Here is a 20,835-nt window from a genome sequence, read left to right as displayed (position 1 = left end):
TAAGAAAAAAAGTAGTCTGTGGAACTGGAAATCTTCACAAAGCTTAATTTGTGGTCTGATTTAAGAGGCACTGATATCTGCTGTGTGCTTATATGGTGCACAGTGTGTTGTAGAATACACACTTTTAAATCTGCAGTTCACTTACTTTGTATATGAATGGATGTGCTTCATATTTCTGCACAAGTCAAAGGGCTTATTTACAAGTCGTTTTTTTCAGATGATGATCAGTTCAACAAATATCGTTTGAAGACATGCGGACAGAACAATAACCACACCTGACTTGAGAAAAAGCGTTGCATTCTGTATATTCAGTGATTGTACGGCACGCACAAAAATGTTCTTCCCAACTTTGACCTGATTTATTCTGTTGCATTGGAGGTCACTCTGATGCTCCTTGAGGGGTATTACGACGTTTCACTAAAGGCTACAAGACATTTCTAAACACTGTCCCGGACCTCTTGAGCTCTTGCAGGCACCCAAGCTGTCCCTGAACCATACTTTGAGAGACCACACACGCACGCACGTAGCCACACATAAACTCTGCGAATGGATCCAGGGTTTGGACATGGGTTTTAAAAGGAGGGGGGAGAGTTGGCCCATGCCCCGCAAAGTTGAAAAAAAGAAATCTCAACAAAGTGGGTGGGAACTTTTTTTTTATTTTAGTGTGTGCGTATGGGGGGGGGCTTTCTTTTTCGGAGACGGATGGATGTCCTGACCAATAAGCGCTCAGTAATATTCTGCAACAACCAACCAGATCACCCTGACTTAAAAATGTAGGCTACACGAGAAAGTTGTACAGGTTGAGCTGTTGTGTTGTCACTTTGCATTGAGGGGAAACCAGCAGCTTTAGGAGCGCATAGTCTCTGTAAGTGTCCTTTTCTCCAGGAGGACGAGATGGTATCCGATTTGTTGTGATGCGTTAAAGTGCAAAGTTCAGTGCACTCGTTTCTCTGTCTATTTCCACTCGAAAGTAAGTTGTGAAAGAAGAAAAATGATGGTGATCATCACAAAAGAAAGCTCAAGCAGTTTATACATCAAGAGGCCCGATCACGTTCTTGGATCATAGCTTTGGTTGAATTGAATGTGGTCTGAGGGGAAGCCTGCGCCGTGCAGAGCTGCAGTGAACAACGGGGAGCAAAGCAAAGCTGTGTGTTTTCACAAGCGCACTTCGGCTGTGGGAGCGGAGTGGGGGATGTCGGGCAGGAGTGGAGGAGCGCCCCGGGGGTGCAGCAACCCCAGCCTGCAGCCCCTCAGAGCCACGGTCCCATACCAGCTCCAGAGGGGCTCTGCTCTGCTCTGCAGAGAGGTCAAGACGGGTAAATACACACGCTGGAGGAGCAAGCTTAAATCTGCATTAACTTTCACGTGGTTCAAAGCTGAAAATGTAGTTTTATGTCTTTCATTATTGTTTTCCTCAGAAAATGCACCACAAAGCGTTTATGTGTTGATGTTCATGAAATATTTGTTCTTTTTATGAGGTCCTTTTAGCAAATTGAGCCAGATCATGATGATAGCTACATGACAGACAATGAACTCTGTCAGTCATTTTTGTAATTTGCAGAGTGATTTTGTTACTTAGAGCTCTTGAATAGTTGCTGAAAAAGTAACAGCAAAGATCGATCCAACATCTTTTTCACTTGGTTTGAGGTGTAAAAAATACAATTCTAACACATTACGAGAAAGTTAAGTCAGCAATGAAGGCTGCTCACCCTGAAACGAAACACTCTTCTCATGATGTTATTTGGACACTCAGCTGCCCCGTTGCACTCTGACCTGTAGGATTTCTGCGGCATGCTTGATGCAAACACAGTGCCACCTTTAAAGGCCTCTTTGTTTCTCTTTGTGCTTGTTCGTGAACTGTATCCATGCAAATCACATCTGCATGTTATTTATACGCCCTGTCTGCCCTGCAACTCTGACTGATGATGGTATACTGTGGGTGTGCTCTCAGGTTGGTGGTAAATAAGCAAGTTGCCTGTGGTGAGTATTTCCAGTGTTGTGTAGCTGGCTTTTCTCCAGGTCAAAGGCATGATCCACACCTGCCAGAAGCACAAAGAGCTGCCAACTTGTACAAATACACATGCTTGCACAGCTCTAATGCAGTGCACAGTTATCGAGGGGAGGGAGCCTTGGAGCAATGTTGTGAACAACTACCACTGGTGTTAAAATACTGTTGAGCCTCATCAAGGGAGTTATTTACACTTACATGTAACATGCTGTGTTACTACGGGCTGAGTGTCATTACACAGTCGGGAGGTCATTGCTTTTTACAGAAACAGTTTTAGCATACGCTGACTGAAGGCTAACATAATTCCAACATTTCTATTTATTTAATGTGTATTATTTCTGTTTTTTTAAAGCGGACAAAACCACGGCTCGCCCACCAAAACCCACTATCCGCCGAACTCTTTCTTTGGACACAATCGTTGGGCCCTATCTGCAGGGACAGTGGCCCAAAGAGGCAGAGGGCACTGTGGTTAACTGTGTCAATGACAAAGCCACACAGGTGAATATCAATACACAATGAAACTCAAGTTAGTGATGAAATTTCTGTGTTATTACTGTAATCAGTTGAGTTCCCCGTCTGTGTAATACCAGTGCTACTGCTGGTGCAAGAACTAATGTCCCATAAAACCTGTTGCTTCATGTTGCACAGAAGAAAAATCCTACAGGTTTGAATCCCAGTGTTTCTCAGCTCTGCCTCTCATGTATGTGAAGTATTTCTATAGAAGACAAGATATCTGATGTTGGCTCTGCAGGTGTCTGGTAGTTCCAGTTTGACGCGGCGGGTGGAAAGCAGCCAACTGGAAATAGTCGTTTTTGTTCTTCTTTAAACTCTGCTGTTCTGCCCCCCCCTCGACTGTATCTGCCCCAAACTAGTGCACAAAGCCCAGAGTAACATCACCAAGCTCCACAGCTTCGTGTTCGCTCCTGACACAGTTTAAACCCGCACGAACCCCCTTTGCCTCTTTTGTGAGGAACAGACCCCTCCTGACCTCATTATACAGACACCCCATCCCCCAGCACTCTCCTCAAGCACACTCTCACATGCACACCACCAAACCACCTCCTTCTGCCAAAGTTCCTCTGCATTATGTCAGATATAATTGCTTTCTTGCTGCAATTTCATTCTTTATCAGGCGTATCACTGCACTTTTTCCATCCTAATGTTGAAATATTACTAAAGCTGAATGGTATGTCTACATTGATTATTATAAGGATCAATTTAGCAGTTACTTGATAAATCAATTAAAGAATCAATGGAAAATAAGCAGGGACAACATAACAGTGGAAGGCAGTGACGTGGTTGTTCACAAGAGCTTGCAGCTCTTTAAGACATACTTCATCATCATGAGTTTGAACTAAATGCTAACGCCAGCATGCCAACATGCTGATGTTTATCATCAGTTTAGCAGTTTGCTAATTAGCACAAAACACATGACAGCTGTTGCCTCTGCAGATATTTGTCCAGCCACAAGTAAAATTAAATCTTTATTGTGGTGTGAAATAAAAACTCAGCAAATACCAAAAGTGAATAAAAATCATTCTGGACATAAATGTGTGGAGCAGCTTTAGTGATAAATAATAGATGTTCTGCACTCATATAGTGCCTTAACCGTAACTTTAGCTAGGTCCTACTGAGCACTATACACATGTTTCCCATTCACCCATTTACACGCACACACACACGCACACAACACACACACACACACACACACACACACACACACACACACACACACACACACACACCAGTGGCAGTGTAAGTGCCATGCAAGGGGCTTGCCTGCTGTAGGGAGCAGCTAAGGGTTCAATGTCTTACTTAAGACATTTCCACATGTGGAGGGGCTGGGGATCAGATCGTAAGATTGTTGAACAACCTTTTACTTTATAGAAAGACAAAAGGAAAAAAAAGAGAAAAGTCTGAGAATAAGGTATTATAGTCTTGTCCCAGTTATGTGTGGACCAGCTGACTCACTCATTGATCCAAATCACTAGTGTGGCAAAGGTCCTCTGCTTGCAGCTTCTTTACTATGAGGACTGCTTTTTCATTCTTTCTTTTTTTATTTTTAATGAGTTTTATGTCATTTCTGGATCAAAACAAGCAGTCTCTCATCTGTGACTACGTTTAAACATTTCACTATTCGACTAATTACAATTTTAACTGACAGATTAATGAAAGATGATATGAGTTCCTGCTGTAAACATGATTTAAAGAAACACCGATGAGTTGTCCAAGCTGGAAACATTCACCATGCAGACCAATTACGCTGCTGTCTTTCAGTCTTTTTATAGGTTTGTGTCCCATGATCCCCCTGCTCATGTTTTGGAGAGGGTGGGGTTGGTTTTGGATGATGTGGGGGGGGGGTTGGTAGTTGTAACTCTATATCAGTGTCACTGTATGACTGACTCACGCTGCACTCTGACTTATTTAGCCAGGCATTGGACATTTGAGTCGACTGAACAGAAGATTGACTGTTTTTTCCCTGAAGGCAGTTATGGAAACAGTAACATTTCTCTAGAGTTATGAAGCCTATAGCTTAAGATGGAGTTGTATTTCGTGGAACGGAAAGCCACAATGTGATCATGCTGCAGGTAGTGAGAGCTACATGACTGTAGATATCATTAGCTGAGGCAGACTTATGAACAGAATGGACACCGCTGAATGGTTCAAGTTGTGTGGGAAGCAGTTGATTCAGACTGTGGAGGTACCAGAGCTTTTGAGTATCTGATCCTGCTGGTTAACTCAAACTGGAATCCACCTGGTGATGATGAGTGGCCAGTCGCCTGCTCACAGCCAGCAGGCAGCGATCAGCCAGGCTCCTGCTGGTAGAAGATCAAGAGTCAACGTGAAGAAATCGGTATGAAGTAGCTGTGAAAATATGATGTTATGGTGAATGACAAAATAGGAGGAGCTCTGGGAAGTCTGCTTGTTGGTTGTTTAGTTGAATTGTCTTTCCTCTACAGTATGTGACCTTGTGAATAACATAGTTTTTGTACTCGTGTTGTAAGTGCAGTGAAGTGTTAAATTTGTATTTATAGTCTTTACGATGGCGCGGTTTGAATGTTTTCTCGTGTGTGTGTGGAAGTGGGGCTGTTTTGCAGCTCAGAGTGGTTTCTTGTTGCCTTCCTCTGTACAGCTGTTGTGGGGCAGGTGTGCAAGACAGCTGTGGGGCTCAGCTTCTGTGTCGCACACTCAAGTGGTAGTGCTGATTGGAGTTTGCTGGCTCAGCAAAAAAAGTAAAGTGCTTTGTAACGGTCGACCCTGCTGTTCTGTTCACCACACTGTGATATATGTTTTCAAAGACTCCAAGTTCCTGGGCAGAGGAGACTCGGGGTAGAAGAAGTGTTGGTGGACACAAGCGCTCAGCATCTTGGGGCAGTGCAGAGCACCTGAGGGAGGCAAGTACTATATTTATACACAGTTCAATCAAATTATCAGTTCCTCTGTTCTTCACTCAAACTCACACACAGTCTCCCACTGATAGCATAACATATTAACAGCCCCTGAGGGCAAAGCTAGTAACCTTCCCCTTTTCAGAATGAATCATTCTGACTCCTAAATCATTTTCACCTCCACGCTGCCCTCAGGTGGCCAAGCTGAGGCACCAGTTGCAAAAACGCTCCCGGCACGCACTTCCCTCGGCAGGAGATGAGCTCTCTCACAACGCCCTGCCAGCAGGTCATGCAGCAGGCATCACTCAGGTAGCCCACTGATCCTTTCCCCATAATTATGTGTCAGTTAAAAACACATCGAACAATTGTTAATAGTACCACTCTGTCCTCAGCAAGCAGACTAGGAGGAACATAGTAACAGGGATATAAAAAAACTGGTTCTTTTCTTAGCACGGCCTGTCATCATGGCTCCGTTATTGCTGCAGTCCAATGTCTGAAAGACAATTTGAAACCAGCATCTCATGCTGTTTAAATCAAACACACATTTACATAATAACACAAATTTGCAGATGAGAAAAATACATAATAAGACGCCCTTTAAGTGTGACTGTATTTTACTTGTGTTTCCACAGACGACGCCGCTGATGCCACTGAACAGACTTGCCCCACGGCTACGACGGAGTGTTGAAGGCCTCAGCTTGGAGCTGGAGGAAGTGTTTGTGTCTGAGAAACCAGATGATCAGCATGGGGTGAGGTCACTGGGCTACAACTGTGGCTGCAAGATTATAAAACTGTAAACAACCATTATGGAATATTTTCATGCCTTTGTCATGAAATGTCTCATTTAGATTTATAGGTTTTAGATATGCTATAATGAATGTTTTATCAGTTTTAATTACTGTTTTGAAACAAAGACACGTAGAAACTTCCATGAGCTTAAAATGTGCACGACTGTATTATAAATAACTGAATATCTCAGCAGTTGGATTGACATTTGTAGAAATTGCAATAATAAAAAGATTAATTTCTATTTGGTATCAGCCTGGAAATCTTTGGGTTATTCATTTTCTTGATTTTTTAAAATCATATTCATATAAAAATTAAATAAAAAAAATGACCCTTATCATTTCAAGCCTTTCATAGCAACATTTTTCACATTTCTCCCTACATAATCCAGATTTTGGATATCCCAGACGGCCACAGGGCTCCCGTCCCCGTCCAGAGATGCAGCAGTGGCTCTCAGAGTGAGCCGTCGCCGGGGCCTCTGGATCCTTCCCTCCTCTCTCCTTCTCAGTCTCCTTGCCCTCTTGATCCATCGCTCCTATCACCTTCATGTTCACCTTGTCATCTGAATGCATCACTTTTGTCTCCCTCACAGTCGCCCTGTCCCATGGCGGAGCCAGGTTAGACAGCTTTAAGTCTTTTTGAGATTCTCTTGAACTGTGAAAAAAAATCTTTGTATAGTCAGTGGTTTGTTTAAATTCTGGGGTTATTAGTAAAAGTGAGGGTATGTCTTACTCTGAGCAGAACCTGTGGACTGTGAGACCTTGTGCCCTCCATCAACATTGCTCCCTTCATTTGCACTGGATCCTCCTCAGCTGCAACCCTCCTCCTCTTCCCCTCGTCCCAACAAAACCTACTCCTTTCAGCGTGAGCCGCCAGAAGGCTGTGAACGAGTTCGAGTATGTGAGGAAGCAATGTAAGTAGCCATTTTAAGATTTATGACCTCAATAACCAGGACTGTAGGGCTTTTTGCATTCATGCATGAAATATAATAAATCTGCAGATCTTCAGGCTGTACAAACTAAAACACCTTTTTCAGGATTGTAGCGTAATTCAGTTGTCCCACTTATACTAATGCAAATATATGTTGTGTGGTTGAGCTCCTTCCACCTTGACAGTGATGTTTAAATAATTTTAAGTGATTTATTATGGCAATGAAGATGTGCATGAAATTAAGAGATAAGTTGATGGATAATTAAATAAATCAATAGATAGATGCATCAAACACTGAAAAGTACCAACAGTGCAAATTGCAAAAGACAAAACAGTTCCAATGTTTCCGAATTACTTGTTTTCCATTCAGACCTTGAATGTCTTGCACTTGAAACCGTTGCTCTTCTTTTTTATATTCTAGGGTTTCATACATTTTAATTCGTATTAGCAGACTATTCTAAGCCTTTTTTTTATATTCTCATATTTCACTGGACAGAGAAATTGTTAGAAAGGATTGTGGAAGCCCCTCAGGGCTTTACAAATTTGCATAATTACTGATAAAGTTCTGGCTTTTAGGATCCTGGATGATGCAGAATCCAGGGCACTTTCTAAGTACCCCTCCAATTTCTTTACCCCCAGGTCTGCTTGTCAAGATGAGTATCTTCTCCTGCCATCTTGCCCGGACCCAAATAAAGTCAACTTTACCCCTCACGGAGGCTCTGCTTTCTGTCCTGTCAGTCTTCTAAAACCTCTGCTGCCCTCCATGGACCTCCTCTTCCGCGGCCTGTCGGTGTCCCCTGTCACTGGCTGCTCCGGTGAGGCCTCTCCTACAAGGCACCTGGGCATGCAGTAGGTGCATATTGAGTGAGGTTTCTCAGGACTGAACCACATTGCACTGCCAGGACCTGCAGAACCTGGATGTGTTTTATATGCAGCGTAACGATGAAGGGTGTCTCATCACTTCATGCCATGATCACTGTGATCATAACAGACTGTGACTGTAAGCATTTGTCGTCGTACTCTAAATAACTGTGACCTAAAATCTGGCTGGTTTACTGATTATTTCTAATTGCAGGATGGTGTGATTCAGCTGAGTTTTACCTCATCAGCACTTACTTTGACCTTGTGTTCCCCCATAAGTTTTGGAAAAGTTTGATAAAACAGAATATTGTTTTTGTCAGCTGTTCAAAGACTGCAGTCTATCAGGGAAGTTTTCAATGTTTACGTCAAAGTAAGTGAGTCAGAAAGCAAAGCACTTAGAGCACATGTTGAAGCAAGTATTACCTTTTGACTGTTCTTAACTATCAATCAGTATCATCCCAGAGTATTGTTTGACCTTAGATCAACATTCAACTTGATTTATAAAAGCACAACAGATGGAAGACAAAGTACTGGGTTTGTTTCTTAAATCTGTAGTATGCTACGAAACATTTTTGGCTTTTAGTTTTGATGTCCTGCTTTTCTACAGATATTTCTTGGAAGATTTATATTTTTGTATGTCTGAAAGGAGTTAATGTTAACCGTTCACTGAAGAAATTGACTCGTGTCTCTGTTTATACTTTGGGTTGACTAAGAGCTGTAATGGAAGTTTTATTAGCTTTACATACCTACAACAGGCACTGTTACAACCAAAATTCTTTGTTAACTTTTTATTGTGGGTCACTTCAGTTGGGATTTTCTCAGTCTGAGCTTGTTTTTTCTTTAGACTGAGCAGTTCCGGTCATAAAGTGTTGAATGAGAATTGTTTGAGTTAATATTAAAATGCAAAAAACACCAGGTTTGTCAGCATGTTTCAATGCAGCATTGATTAAAAATATGACCTACAATAATAATTATGAGCAGATTTACATACTTAACATTTTTTTTTTCTTGGCATCCAAATTCCTTCCTCATTGAATGTCATTGTCATTTTTTTTCTTTAGATAAACAGTAATTTTATTTACAACAAAGAGGATACATAAGAAGTGGTATCATGAACAGACCAGTGGGAGAAAATGAAAACAAAAAAATTGTAGAGAAAAAGAGACACTAGGAATACGAACTGAACAAGGACCTTCAAGCAAAATATGTGTATTACTTCACTCTGGGGACAACAAAGAGGTTATCATTAAGTTGCTTAATTAAAATACTCAGTTATTTAAAGTTTTTAACAGGTTTTCGGTTGATTGTGAACTTTATCAAGTCAATTTATTCTTTCACCTCCAATGAAAATATGTTGTGACTTGGTTTGAATAAAGCTTTTTGCTTCATGTAAATGATTATTGCCCAGAAGTATAAACAACTGTATTTTTAATGTTGATTTTAAGTCTAAATCAGGTCTTGAACATCATAACATGACATATCTTATCTTCAATATTACGTTAAAATGTCATTGTTGTTTTGGCTGCCTTCGAAACGTGGATTTGCGGTTTATAAACCTAAGCACCGCCCTTTTCACCCAGGTCTGTTTTGTGATTGGCTCTTAGTGACAATCTTTTGCCTTACATGGACCAATGAACTTAATCCACATCCTAGGACGACAAAAAGATACGCGACATTTTTAATGAAGGACCTCATATTTCAAAATAGGTGTCTTTGCAGGTTCCACAAGATACAACATGAGAATTAAAACTATTTGTTGCAATTAAAATGTACACATCTTAAGTATTTTTATTAACAGTCTATCAAACAGTTAATCAGGTGTTTAGGATGAATATTTACATTATAAAAGGATATATAAATGTTCAGGCTTAGCTAATAAACCCACCGGGGTCTTTGTGTTAAACTGACGCACAGATTTTTTTTCCTCTAAATATGGGTTTTGATTACTTTCCCTAACTGCATTCACATTTGATTACATATTCTCCACTACCCAGGTGGGAAGGGGCTGTTTTGACTTCACAGTCAGTTGGTTAATACAAATAAATAAGAATGGCGTGATTTTTGACAGTTTTTCCTACTTTTGACAATCCCAGACAGCGTTTGTAATCTTTAGTGAATAGCCTCTTTGCATATAACAGTGCATATAACAACAAAAATTTTCCACCCCCTTAAGATCCACAACTAACCGGAAAACGCGAGCGCCCTCTCCGGGCTCGTGACATCGGTTATAGTGGAGCGGGACGTCGGCGTGAGGGGAGCGGGGAGCAGCGGAGCGGTGTCGGTTAACATAACCGGGCTGATAGGTGACGGCATGGCTTCGGGAAAAGGAGCAGGGAAGCCCGCCTCGCTGTGGGACAGTATGCGGATACGGTTTATCGTGTGCTTCCTTGGAGTTTTCGTGTGTTATTTTTATTACGGAATACTACAAGAGACCATGTAAGTAAGCAATAATTAGTTATCTGAATCATAAACCCTGATACAAGTTCTCTGTCCTCCACACAAAGTTTAAAGTTGGCACACAACACTTTGCATAGAGGAGAAGAACATGATGCCGATAGGGATTTTTTTGTGCTTACACCAACATTATCAAACGTTTCCTTAAAGTGCAACTAACAAAGAGATGAATAGACACAATATCTATGAGTATTTCTTAAGAAATAATACGCAAAGTAAGAGCAGCTATGCCTCTATAGCCTGAGCCATGACACAGATGGTATGTATCCAAAGTCACTGAGGAACAGGGATCATATCTGGTTTCAAACGATAACCCGACTGGTGTATGGCTTAAAGCAGGCTTCTTACAAACCTCACTGTATATTTGGTATTACATTAAGTGACTGAGCAGCTTTGGTATTGCAGTTTTGTTCTCCTTGTTAAGTTGTTGATAACAGCTGCAGTCTGACAAGGAGTAAGACAGCTGCAAGGATATGTCCTCCACTTTCTAAGTTGCCTTTTCACAATCTGTGCTCCTGCCAAGAGGTGGATGAAGGCTGCTCTGGTTTCTTGTCTCAGTCTTGTTTCTCTGACTCTTTTTGCAGCACTCGGGGTAATTATGGTCAGGAGAAGTTCACTTTCGCCCGGACACTGGTCTTCATCCAGTGCATCATAAATGCAATGTTTGCTAGGCTCTGTGAGTATTTGGTGTGTCAAATGTACTAACCTCTATTATCATTATCCGGTGAGAATTAATGTTTTTGGAGAGCACTGGAGGCATCAAAACTTGATGCTCTGAAGTTGAAAATCTGCCAGGCAGCACTTGATTGAGTTTTGCACATTTTAACTTTGAAACTGTGGCATGTTGACGCTTTAATGTTCCTCTTTGTTTTCAGTGATACAGTTTTTTGAGGGCTCCAAACCAGATCTCACCAAGAGCTGGCTCTATGGCCTGTGTTCCCTGTCTTATCTCGGGGCCATGGTGTCCAGTAACTCTGCCCTCGAGTATGTCAACTACCCCACACAGGTGAGTCGCCCCCTTTTTAAGTGGCCCGAAGTTATAAAGTTGAGATTACACATTTTTGACTGATGTGAATGTGTGTATCATCAGAGTTTGGTGCAAATGTATCCTAAAGCAGTGTTTTTGATGTGATAGGTGTTGGGGAAATCCTGCAAGCCAATACCAGGTAAATGGGATAATTGTCAGTTTTCGCTAGTGTTCTGCTTCTACTCGCTTACTACTTACTTTCTTCTTCAAGGTTCATTCTGTTATCACATATACAAAATGCTATAATTAAAGTTCAAGCCACTCCTCAAAGGGATTAGATCGGGGATGTCCAAAGTCGGTCCTCGCAGGCCGCTGTCCTGCAGGTTTTAGATGTTTCCCTGCTTCAACACACCTGATTCAGCTGAAATGGATCTCCTTAAAAGATGGTTAAATTCAGCACGAGCCTGCTAATGATGCATTGATCTGAATCAGGTGTGTTGAAGCAGGGAAACATCACCCTCGAGGGCAGACTTTGGACATCCCTGCATTAGATGATAGCATGTAATGACGATCATTTTTGCATGGATGCGCCTGAATATTTGTGGTCATGTGATCCATGCTTACTCATCAAAAAGGACATTGAAATCGCAAACACTTCAGCTACAATGAAGCTCACTGTTGTACATCTCTGTAAAAATAGGTAGAATTAACTGGTTTAAGAGGAGAGGCATAATGCAGTGTTTTGATGAGTTAAATGACCCAAGAATGTGGGGTTGGAGCCATGGTGCCAGTTCACAGTATGTCTGAGAGTTATTGTATTGTCTCGCCCCTCACAGCTTTATCTCACTACACTTCCAGAGCACACACAATCTGTCACCAGTCCATATGTTTCACTCTCAGGGTTGAAGGTCAGATGCCACATTCAGGGTGGTATGTCCAAGTAAAATGCATATATCTCACTGTTGTTTGTGCTTTGTTGCAGTGATGATCCTCGGTGTGACAATACTTCGGAAGAAGTACCCTCTGGCTAAGTACCTGTGTGTGCTGCTGATCGTCGGCGGTGTCGCTCTGTTCCTCTATAAACCCAACAAGAGCTCAGTTGTGGCAGATGATCATATTTTTGGCTTTGGAGAGATTTTGTTGGTGAGTTAACATGCCACTTGTAATGTGTCTGTATCTCATTCTGTTGGTTTTGCTCAGTATTGGCGTCTTTTCATTACGTAATATGGCACAGCTCTTCCATGCTTTCAGGCAGATTATCCTCAGTGTGGGTGGGATCAGCTGTTCATCACTTGTGAAGCTGCGGTGACACACTGCGGTCAGACACAACCCTGCCGTGCATGTGTGTGTTTGTTACATCACACTGATGCAGCAGACTCTTATTTTCCAAAGCAACTTCGAAGTGAGGAGTATAAAGTGGATATTAGACTGAATTTGTGACATACTCTGCGTACAGAAAGCGTGAAATATATTTTGGGAATGATCATAACGACTGAGTGCGACAGAGATCAGCTCCGGTAATAATCCATGTTCTCAGATGAGATATTTGTGATTCACGCTGTAAGTTGTTTTCCGAACCTTAAAAGAACTTAATAGGACCTGGAAGTGTGTCTGTATGTGCGCTGCTACAGAGAGGAATTCATGCTCTCAGGTGATTCTCTCTGACCAATCAGTCATCGATGGTAAATGACCTTTGATCATGTAGCACTTTTCTAGTCTAGTTTTACTATTCAAAGCACTTTACACCACGAGCCTCATTTACCAATTCACACGCACACCAGTACAACACTTCGTAGTCTGTACGGTGTAACAGGCTATGCAGTTTTTTTCTCTGTCACACACATTCACACACTGATGGACGCGTCGTAGGACTCAGTGAAGAACACTTTAACACGTGGTCTCTGGGAGCCGGGAATCAAACCACCAGCCTTCCGTTTGGCAGACAGCTGCCCCTGAAGAAGCATCGACTGGTATCAGCTTCATGCAGTGGAAAAGGAAAAAAACGGGGCGGATCGTACTATGTAATGGAAAAACGCCACCTGACTTCTCTATGGTATTAGCCTCATGTCGTATGTGTGTGCGTGTTTGTTTTGTTGTGTCATAGTTGGTGTCTCTGACACTGGACGGCTTAACTGGCGTGGCCCAGGACCACATGAGGGCTCGCTTCCAGACGGGCGCCAACCACATGATGCTGAACATCAACATGTGGTCCACTCTGGTGCTGGGACTAGGTGAGGCAGTCGTGAGGGTTTGATTCCAACCGAATGTGTTTGAATCGGTTTGATTCGTTTTTCTTCTAGTTTTCCAGAGCGGAGCCAATAAAGCAAATTCACCTCCGAGTGTTTGAGTTCTGCTAAGATATTACAGAACAAAACAAAATGCTGGTTCATTAAATGCACTGATTATATGTTTCTTTATTAAAAGGTTTCAGAGTGTAGCAAAACTTTAATTTTTATAAAAGAAAAGTAGAATTTGTATTTAAGGAGCCAACTCAAGTAATTCTTTGTTCTTCTTATGTTGTCATACTGTTTTCCACCAGCTGCTTTGCCCCTGAACACTTTATATTCCCCTCATGTTTTAGTCCTAACAGCTGAATCATACCATTGCTGCGGGTGTGGGCCATGTAATTCGAATTGTACAGATTTTTATTGACACTTTCAATCCTTACACGAACCTTTGAAAGAGCACCTGGATCGACGCCGTCCTAAATGGAAATTTTCATGTTAAAACAAAACCAATAACGGCGGCATTTGAGGCAGAAAATGTGAGCACAATTTCTCGGAAGGCAAAACTAATTTATTCAGTCAAGGCAAAGCGTTGAGTGTTATCTTTATAGATAAGAAATTCTGCACATCAAAGGCCATGGTTCCACGAGGAGATTACTATAAAATGTTCAAGAGCAAGACACACAAAACAAACTAATGTTGGGCTTTCTAAGGTGAGGCACTAATGGGCTGTAATACGAGGATCAAAAGGTAGAAGTCAGTGCTGTGAGGCTGTTTCTCCTAAAACAAGCGCTACATGCTATCTCTCGGTCGGTTTCCATCCTTTCTGAATGTTTGCTTCGCTACATTTATGGTGTGCTTGAACAGTCAGTTTTTATTTAGGAGGATTTCTGAAATGAAATTAAAAGTGTCTTGCAGCCACGAAAAGAAGAGGTTGCTCAGGAATGTTAATTAAATGCTTAAGGGTGATCTCACTTCAGCATGAGCTGGAATGGGATGGATAAAAGGAGAGGAAAGGATGCCACATCTGCTTGCAGCTGCAACATTTAAAGTGATGGAATGACAGGAAGATGAGAAATCCTTTTCAATATTACAAAATACTTTGTTAAAGCAGCTCTTCCCCCTCTTTTTTAGTGTTTTAAATGGATAACCTTCCTCATGGAAAATGTATCTTGAACAGGTTGTCCTTGTTTGTGTGGAGTGCATGAAAACAATAGATTAAGGACTTCCTGTTTTCAGTCTTTGGGTCAGCTTTACTTTTCACACTTAAACTGGAAGACCAGTGAAAATGCAGATCTTTCTCTTTATTTTTCTTTTCCTAAGTCAATACAAAGTCTCCTACAACCCTGTTCTTTTTCTGTGATTTTTTTTTTCTTTTCTTTTTTCGTTTGAGGTTACGGAAAGACGAGTTTTCTTGAGCTTTGTACCTTTCGTCCGTGTTAAAATGCCTTAATATGACTTCGGTTTTGCTCTGTGAAATGTGGACACATGCAGATATAATCTTGGTTCTGCCATGAACAGCCTGACTTCAGCTTCGATCCAAAGATGTTAATATATTTCCACTCCTACAATCCCACAGCTCACACACCCTCCTCTAACTGTCTTTGTTCATTTAAACCACTTGGTGGAGCCATGCGCTTACTTTCTGAACCCAGATTGGATTTCCCTTCAGCACTTTAAGCAGAAATGCGATCTAATCACTGACAGAGCTGTTTTCTCTCTTTGTTTAAATAACACTGACGTTATCTTGCTCTCCACCCTCAGCTGTGCTGTGGACAGGAGAAGTGTGGGAGTTCCTGGGTTTTGCTGAGCGCCACCCCGACATCTTCTACAATATTTTTCTGTTTGGACTGACAAGTGCTTTAGGCCAGGTGGGTACCAACAGGGAGGTACTGATGTGGCCATTTTAATGTAGCTGTTTTAAAGAGTGGGAATCATTCTGTTACACTGTGTTCCCTGAAATCACAAGATTTTCATCTTTTGGCAGACCTTCATCTTTATGACGGTGGTGTATTTCGGGCCTCTGACCTGCTCCATCGTCACCACCACAAGGAAGTTCTTCACCATTCTCGGTTCTGTTATTTTATTTGGAAACGTCATGAGTACGATGCAGTGGGCTGGCACCGTCCTGGTGTTCCTCGGTGAGAGTGAATTTTAGTTCAGCTCTTTGTTGTCCTCTGTGGATTTCTCATCAGCTTCGTGTTCTCTCCCACCTGCTTTTACTTTGAGATCCCACATTTTCTGTTTTTTTTTTTTTTTTAAACAATCCAATCCAGCATAGAAAAACTTTCCACATACAGTGAATATAACTCTGACCCAGTGATGATAGAATGCTCATGATTTTAAGGTTTTTATTGATTACGTTTCAAATACCGTTGGTTAGACTTGTAGAGGGAAATTATCTCTGTACAGTCGCAGAAGCTTTCTGTCGCTCATTATTTTTTATCTTTGGATTTCTCACTTTAGGTCTTGGATTGGATGCTAAATTTGGAAAAACCCCCAAGAAGACAACACACTAAAACACCTGCAGCAGTAGAGAAACATTGCAGATCAAGACATCATGTACAGATGAACTGTATGTGCCTATCATTTGTGAAAGTATGGTCACATATTTAACTGTATTTAAAAGAGAGTCGTTGTAGTTTGCAACTCCAGCTCATGTCCTGTTGATATACTGAGGAGACCTGAATTACATGGGATCAAGTCCAGAATCAGCTGTGGCGAGCAAGTAACATACAACCACAACCTACCTTGCTTTTGTGGAGGAATTGGGACTGAATGAAATACACAAGTGGAAACGTAACCAGTATTTAAACTTTTATTTGACTTGGATGTATGCTGAACCAAACAAAGCCTAAGAAATACATTTCCAGCATCGACCTCTGAATTTAACAGCAAATGTTTTACAAATTAATGCTTTAATATGTGTAATTATCTCATCTGGTTTATTTTTCAGTTCTCCAGTTATCATGTCCTTTAAAAAATTCAAACGGTTGTCTGGAACTTGTTATGTCCAATCTTACCATTTAATTATTTCTACTTTTGTTTTCTACAAGTTTAGAATAACTTGTCATAAATGGGCCGTTCTTATAATCCATTGTGATTTTCTTTCTGTCTCAGTTGTTTTTATTCTTGCTTAGTTGCTTTGTATCATTAGTAATCCTCATCTCTGATTGAGTATATTATCATTTAAGTGGTCATTGCTTAATGTCAGTTTTAATGCTTACTGAGACCTACAGTGAGTGTTGTTGGACACAGAAGGGGAAGAGGGTGAATTTTTATTTTGTTCAATCATCATACATATTGAAATATGTAGATTTTACAGTTTATTTGAGTAGCCTTCCTTAATCGGCTCTTAAAAATGATCATGTTTAGAAGTGCTAACCAATTTCTTGTGGAAATCCACCTGAACAAATTGAATTTTTAAATGAAAAAACAACTTACGTATGAATGTGAGGCACTGTTAATGAAAGTATTACAGCTAAATGATTCGCATTTTCTTGTCATTTTACCCACCTGTACGAAGTCGACAGCGACCCCTACTGTCCCTTTCAGATCCAGCCATCTTCTCTGACCCATAAACCCTTCAGATACAGGAGACAGGGGCAGTTTGCTATCTGCATCTCCATCATGTCATCAGTTCATGATTAAATATTTCAATAAAGTTCACCGAATCCCACGAGTTAATGCTGTAAAACGACATGGTGATGAGATTAGTAAATTTCCAGTGTGCAAAACAAGATTAGGTACAAGCATTGCAGATTGTGAGCGTCTATAATTGAATTTAAACTCGATGACGACAGGAATGTCTGGTCATTTTTGGTGTATGGATTAGTTTCAGTCTAAAAAAAATGGCGATTTACCACATTTTTTGCCAGAGTAAAATGCTGACTGAAAATGAAGGCTGAAGCCAAATTGTAGCTTTTCATTCAACAATACGAATTTACGTGATATTTATTACTTATAGAATTTAAAGAATGATGTACATGACATTCATATAATTAACAAGAACATGTTTTGATAAAAAAAAAGTCCGTCAGGCATTATTCGTGGCGTTCTACGTTTGCCGCTTTGGTCTTTCTTCCGCTTCAATCTCGCAGATTAAATTGCGTTTTGGCGAGTCTGTTGGTAATCCGTTTATTTCGGTACAAATTGGGATAAATCGGCCTGTGCAGACATGGATATGCTTTCAACAGTCCGCAAACAACTTCGAAGCCATCCAGCTGTGAGTAGAGATTGGTTATATTCCCTAAAAAATCATCTTTGATGATTTTTACCGAAAATGGATCGCCTAAGAATTTTTGTGGCTAACTTAGCTTAGCTTGACTAGTTAGCGATGTTAGCACCAGGAGGCTAGTCGTTTGACCTACCTGACTTTGGTAACAAAAAAATGCGACAGGTGATGCTTGAAGTGGTTAATTAAACCGTATCTTTTTTAAACACTTTCATCTGTTGATGTTCTGGAGTCAAATAAGGTCACAACATCTCATAAAATACTAGTTGATCATTAGTCAAGGCGGATGTCTGCTGTGCTGTAAATAGCTGCTAGTAAATAGCTAACTAGTTAGCTGGCAGTTCGTGTTAGCAAGTAGCGTTGGTATGTATTTATAAAAGTTAGTTTTAAAAGTTGATAAAGTGAAGAAGTTGTTCTTCAATAGACGATAAACAATAGAGACAATAGTTGTAAACAGGCCCATGTCAACACAAGACAAATAAAGGTGTAAAGAGTAGATTCTTTCAGGTTTTGGTTAACATGGACCCGTTTCACTGGTTTTAGTCTTGTCAGCAGTATCACTGGTGAGATGTAACCCTGTTTTTCTCTCACAGTTCACCTTTTAAGGTAATGACATCTCTTCCTTCTCTCTTCTACAGTTGATCCCTCTGTTCTTCTTCATCGGTGGAGGGGCAGCAATGTCCATGATGTACCTGGCTCGTCTGGGCTTGAGAAATCCAGATGTCTGGTAAGTCTTTAGTCGTGGCTCAAGACTGCAAAAAAGTTAACAAGTGTCCAATTTACTTTGTTCGTAAGAGGCAATACCTGCTTTCCACATGTCCAAAGAATCTTTTGTAGCTTGCAATAGAATCCAGACTGTGGTTTGAGGAGATTCGCTGCCTTCCACACTTTCTATTCATCATGCATGCACATGGTTGCCTGTTGAAGTTGTGGTTGACCTTTCCAATGCTCAGTCAGTGGATGAGCCGATATTTGTATTAAGCAAAAGACTCGTTTCCAGTCAGTTAGTTTGAAAAGGAAAGTATATATTGGCCTAAAACCTGTCTGCACTTGGACTTTCCTTTGACTGTCGATGTTAAGCTGCCTCTTTATTAATCCTTCTTTTCCTCCCTGCAGTTGGGATCGCAAAAACAACCCTGAGCCCTGGAACAAACTTGCCCCAACTGATCAGTACAAGGTATGTTTAATCACGCCCCTGGAAGTCCTATTAATTGTGCTGTTTTGCACTGTAAAACCAGCGGCTCTCTGTGGCTGACAGAGTGCTCAGTGTATGGATCTTTGCCAGAGGTGCTGCAGATCCCTGGATAAGTCTTTCAGATGGATTAATCAAAGTGCATAATCGAGTTAACGCTGACCAGTGTTAACAAATCTAATAGTCATTAACTACTTGAGCCTGATTGAAAATGTTTTGAAGAGAAGAAAGGAAGCCATATTCAAAAGTATTCGCTAAATAATGCACATATAATGCTTTCTTTTAATATATATAACATGGGATTAGTTGGCATTATTCTCTGCCTTTTCCTTTAAAACAAACTGCAAGTGAACCAAACTAAATACAGTTTATATATCTGCTTGTACTTGAGTTAAAACTGCTGTGTATTTTCAGTTCTTTACAGTGAACATGGACTACAGCAAGCTGAAGAAGGATGGACCTGATTTCTAAAGATCACATCTGCTGGACTGAAAACAACGATAAGTTGATCTGCACAAACCAGCTCCGTTGGGATCTCCTTTTCTTCAGGGACCTAAGAGATGCAGAGGCTAAATCCGCACAGTTGACACATATTTAAGTTTCCTCATTGCATCCCATTGGCTTTTCAATGTTTAATAATAAAGTAAAGGAGTTCTCCCTCCTCCATACAGAGAAAATAATCTGTTTTTGTTTTTATTTGACCATTTCTTGCTTTGTTTTGCAGTCACTTCTTTTGATTTGCTCTCATGAGTATACGACACATATTTATTACATCACTTCTCAGACCACCCTCCATGCTCTGTTTCTAGTTGTGTCATGCTGTGCTGTTTCTATTTCTGTTTCGCTTTCACTACATTTCACCTTTGCCCTTCCTTAACCGAGCTACTGGGGAAATATGTGCAACACGCTGTGCAACACGCTGTGCTCCGCTGCTACCCCGGACCCCGTCTGAACAGCAGGCTCCCTCTGGTGGCAGCTGTGGCTGTCCAGAAATATCTGAGCAAAATTTCAGCCCTGTGTTAGTCTCAAAAAGCCTAACGGCTGCTCATTGCTGCAAACATGTCCAATCTGTCACAAGATGCTGCAGTTGTGCTGTTTAAAGTGAAAACGGGAGCAGCATGGCCTTCTTTTTGCAAAGCGGTATGTTCGTATGGAGGCCGCAGTCGACACGACTTTGCGGTGGGACGTTTAGAGGCGTTTCTCCTTATAGAATGTCATCGCTCTCAGTCAGATGACTTTGTAAATGTCACCGGGTTACATTGTTCCATCTGCTGCTTGGGAGAGAAGCGACAAGGATGAGCAGCGAATGCAGTGCGGAAAATGTCAAGGAGACCTTCGTATTTAGATAGAAACCCACGTCTGAATCTTCACCCACCCTCTCCGTGGCTCGAGTGTTCCACACGCTCGCCTCTCTTGATGATTTTTGTTTTCGTGCCTCGGGAAATGGAAATTAACTTCTGGCACGGCATGTAGCTGTGTTTCATTTTGAAACATTTGATCAGTTTCACTGTGTTGACTGAGCACCCAGAACCTGCCCACCAGTTACTTCAGATCGTTTCTTGAACAAAGATGGCTTTATTGTACTGGTTTAAATAACCTTTGATTTTCAGGATAATGGAAGCAAAATGAAAGCAAGTGGCTTGCTGTGTGTCGAGATAGTTAACACCAGTGACTTAATCACAGGGGAGATGATGAAATAACACATCAGGAAAAGCTTTTTCTATATTTAAAATCCTGCTGTCACAAAGATTTTCTTTGTTAGTGTAAGAGTCAACAGGTTATGGCCAAA

The 20,835-nt window shown here is 41.1% G+C and overlaps 3 protein-coding genes across 3 annotated transcripts; all 3 read left to right on the top strand.

The window, feature by feature from the left end:
- The first annotated feature begins 800 nt into the window (after positions 1-800).
- On the top strand, positions 801-8,889 carry fam117aa (family with sequence similarity 117 member Aa). Its single transcript, XM_072369118.1, has 8 exons — positions 801-1,316; positions 2,361-2,506; positions 5,308-5,403; positions 5,593-5,706; positions 6,030-6,146; positions 6,575-6,800; positions 6,925-7,096; positions 7,753-8,889. The coding sequence occupies exons 1-8, from the start codon at positions 1,082-1,084 to the stop codon at positions 7,964-7,966; spliced, it is 1,320 nt and encodes a 439-aa protein (XP_072225219.1). The 5' UTR covers positions 801-1,081; the 3' UTR covers positions 7,967-8,889.
- A 1,008-nt stretch (positions 8,890-9,897) lies between these two features.
- On the top strand, positions 9,898-16,728 carry slc35b1 (solute carrier family 35 member B1). Its single transcript, XM_072368308.1, has 9 exons — positions 9,898-10,410; positions 11,013-11,104; positions 11,304-11,434; positions 11,564-11,594; positions 12,378-12,538; positions 13,500-13,626; positions 15,385-15,491; positions 15,608-15,761; positions 16,087-16,728. Exons 1-9 carry the CDS (start codon positions 10,286-10,288, stop codon positions 16,137-16,139), a joined length of 981 nt encoding a protein of 326 aa, XP_072224409.1. The 5' UTR covers positions 9,898-10,285; the 3' UTR covers positions 16,140-16,728.
- Positions 16,729-17,711: 983 nt separating this feature from the next.
- On the top strand, positions 17,712-19,723 carry ndufa4a (NDUFA4 mitochondrial complex associated a). Its single transcript, XM_072368310.1, has 4 exons — positions 17,712-17,845; positions 18,493-18,581; positions 18,971-19,031; positions 19,461-19,723. Exons 1-4 carry the CDS (start codon positions 17,798-17,800, stop codon positions 19,515-19,517), a joined length of 255 nt encoding a protein of 84 aa, XP_072224411.1. The 5' UTR covers positions 17,712-17,797; the 3' UTR covers positions 19,518-19,723.
- Positions 19,724-20,835: the final 1,112 nt, after the last annotated feature.

The sequence above is a fragment of the Leuresthes tenuis genome, unplaced genomic scaffold (genome assembly GCF_036924035.1).
Source record: "Leuresthes tenuis unplaced genomic scaffold, fLeuTen1.0.hap1 SCAF_17, whole genome shotgun sequence".
Taxonomy (NCBI): domain Eukaryota; kingdom Metazoa; phylum Chordata; class Actinopteri; order Atheriniformes; family Atherinopsidae; genus Leuresthes; species Leuresthes tenuis.
The sequence above is the reverse complement of the archived record's forward strand: the minus strand, read 5'-3'. Positions and strand labels throughout refer to the sequence as shown.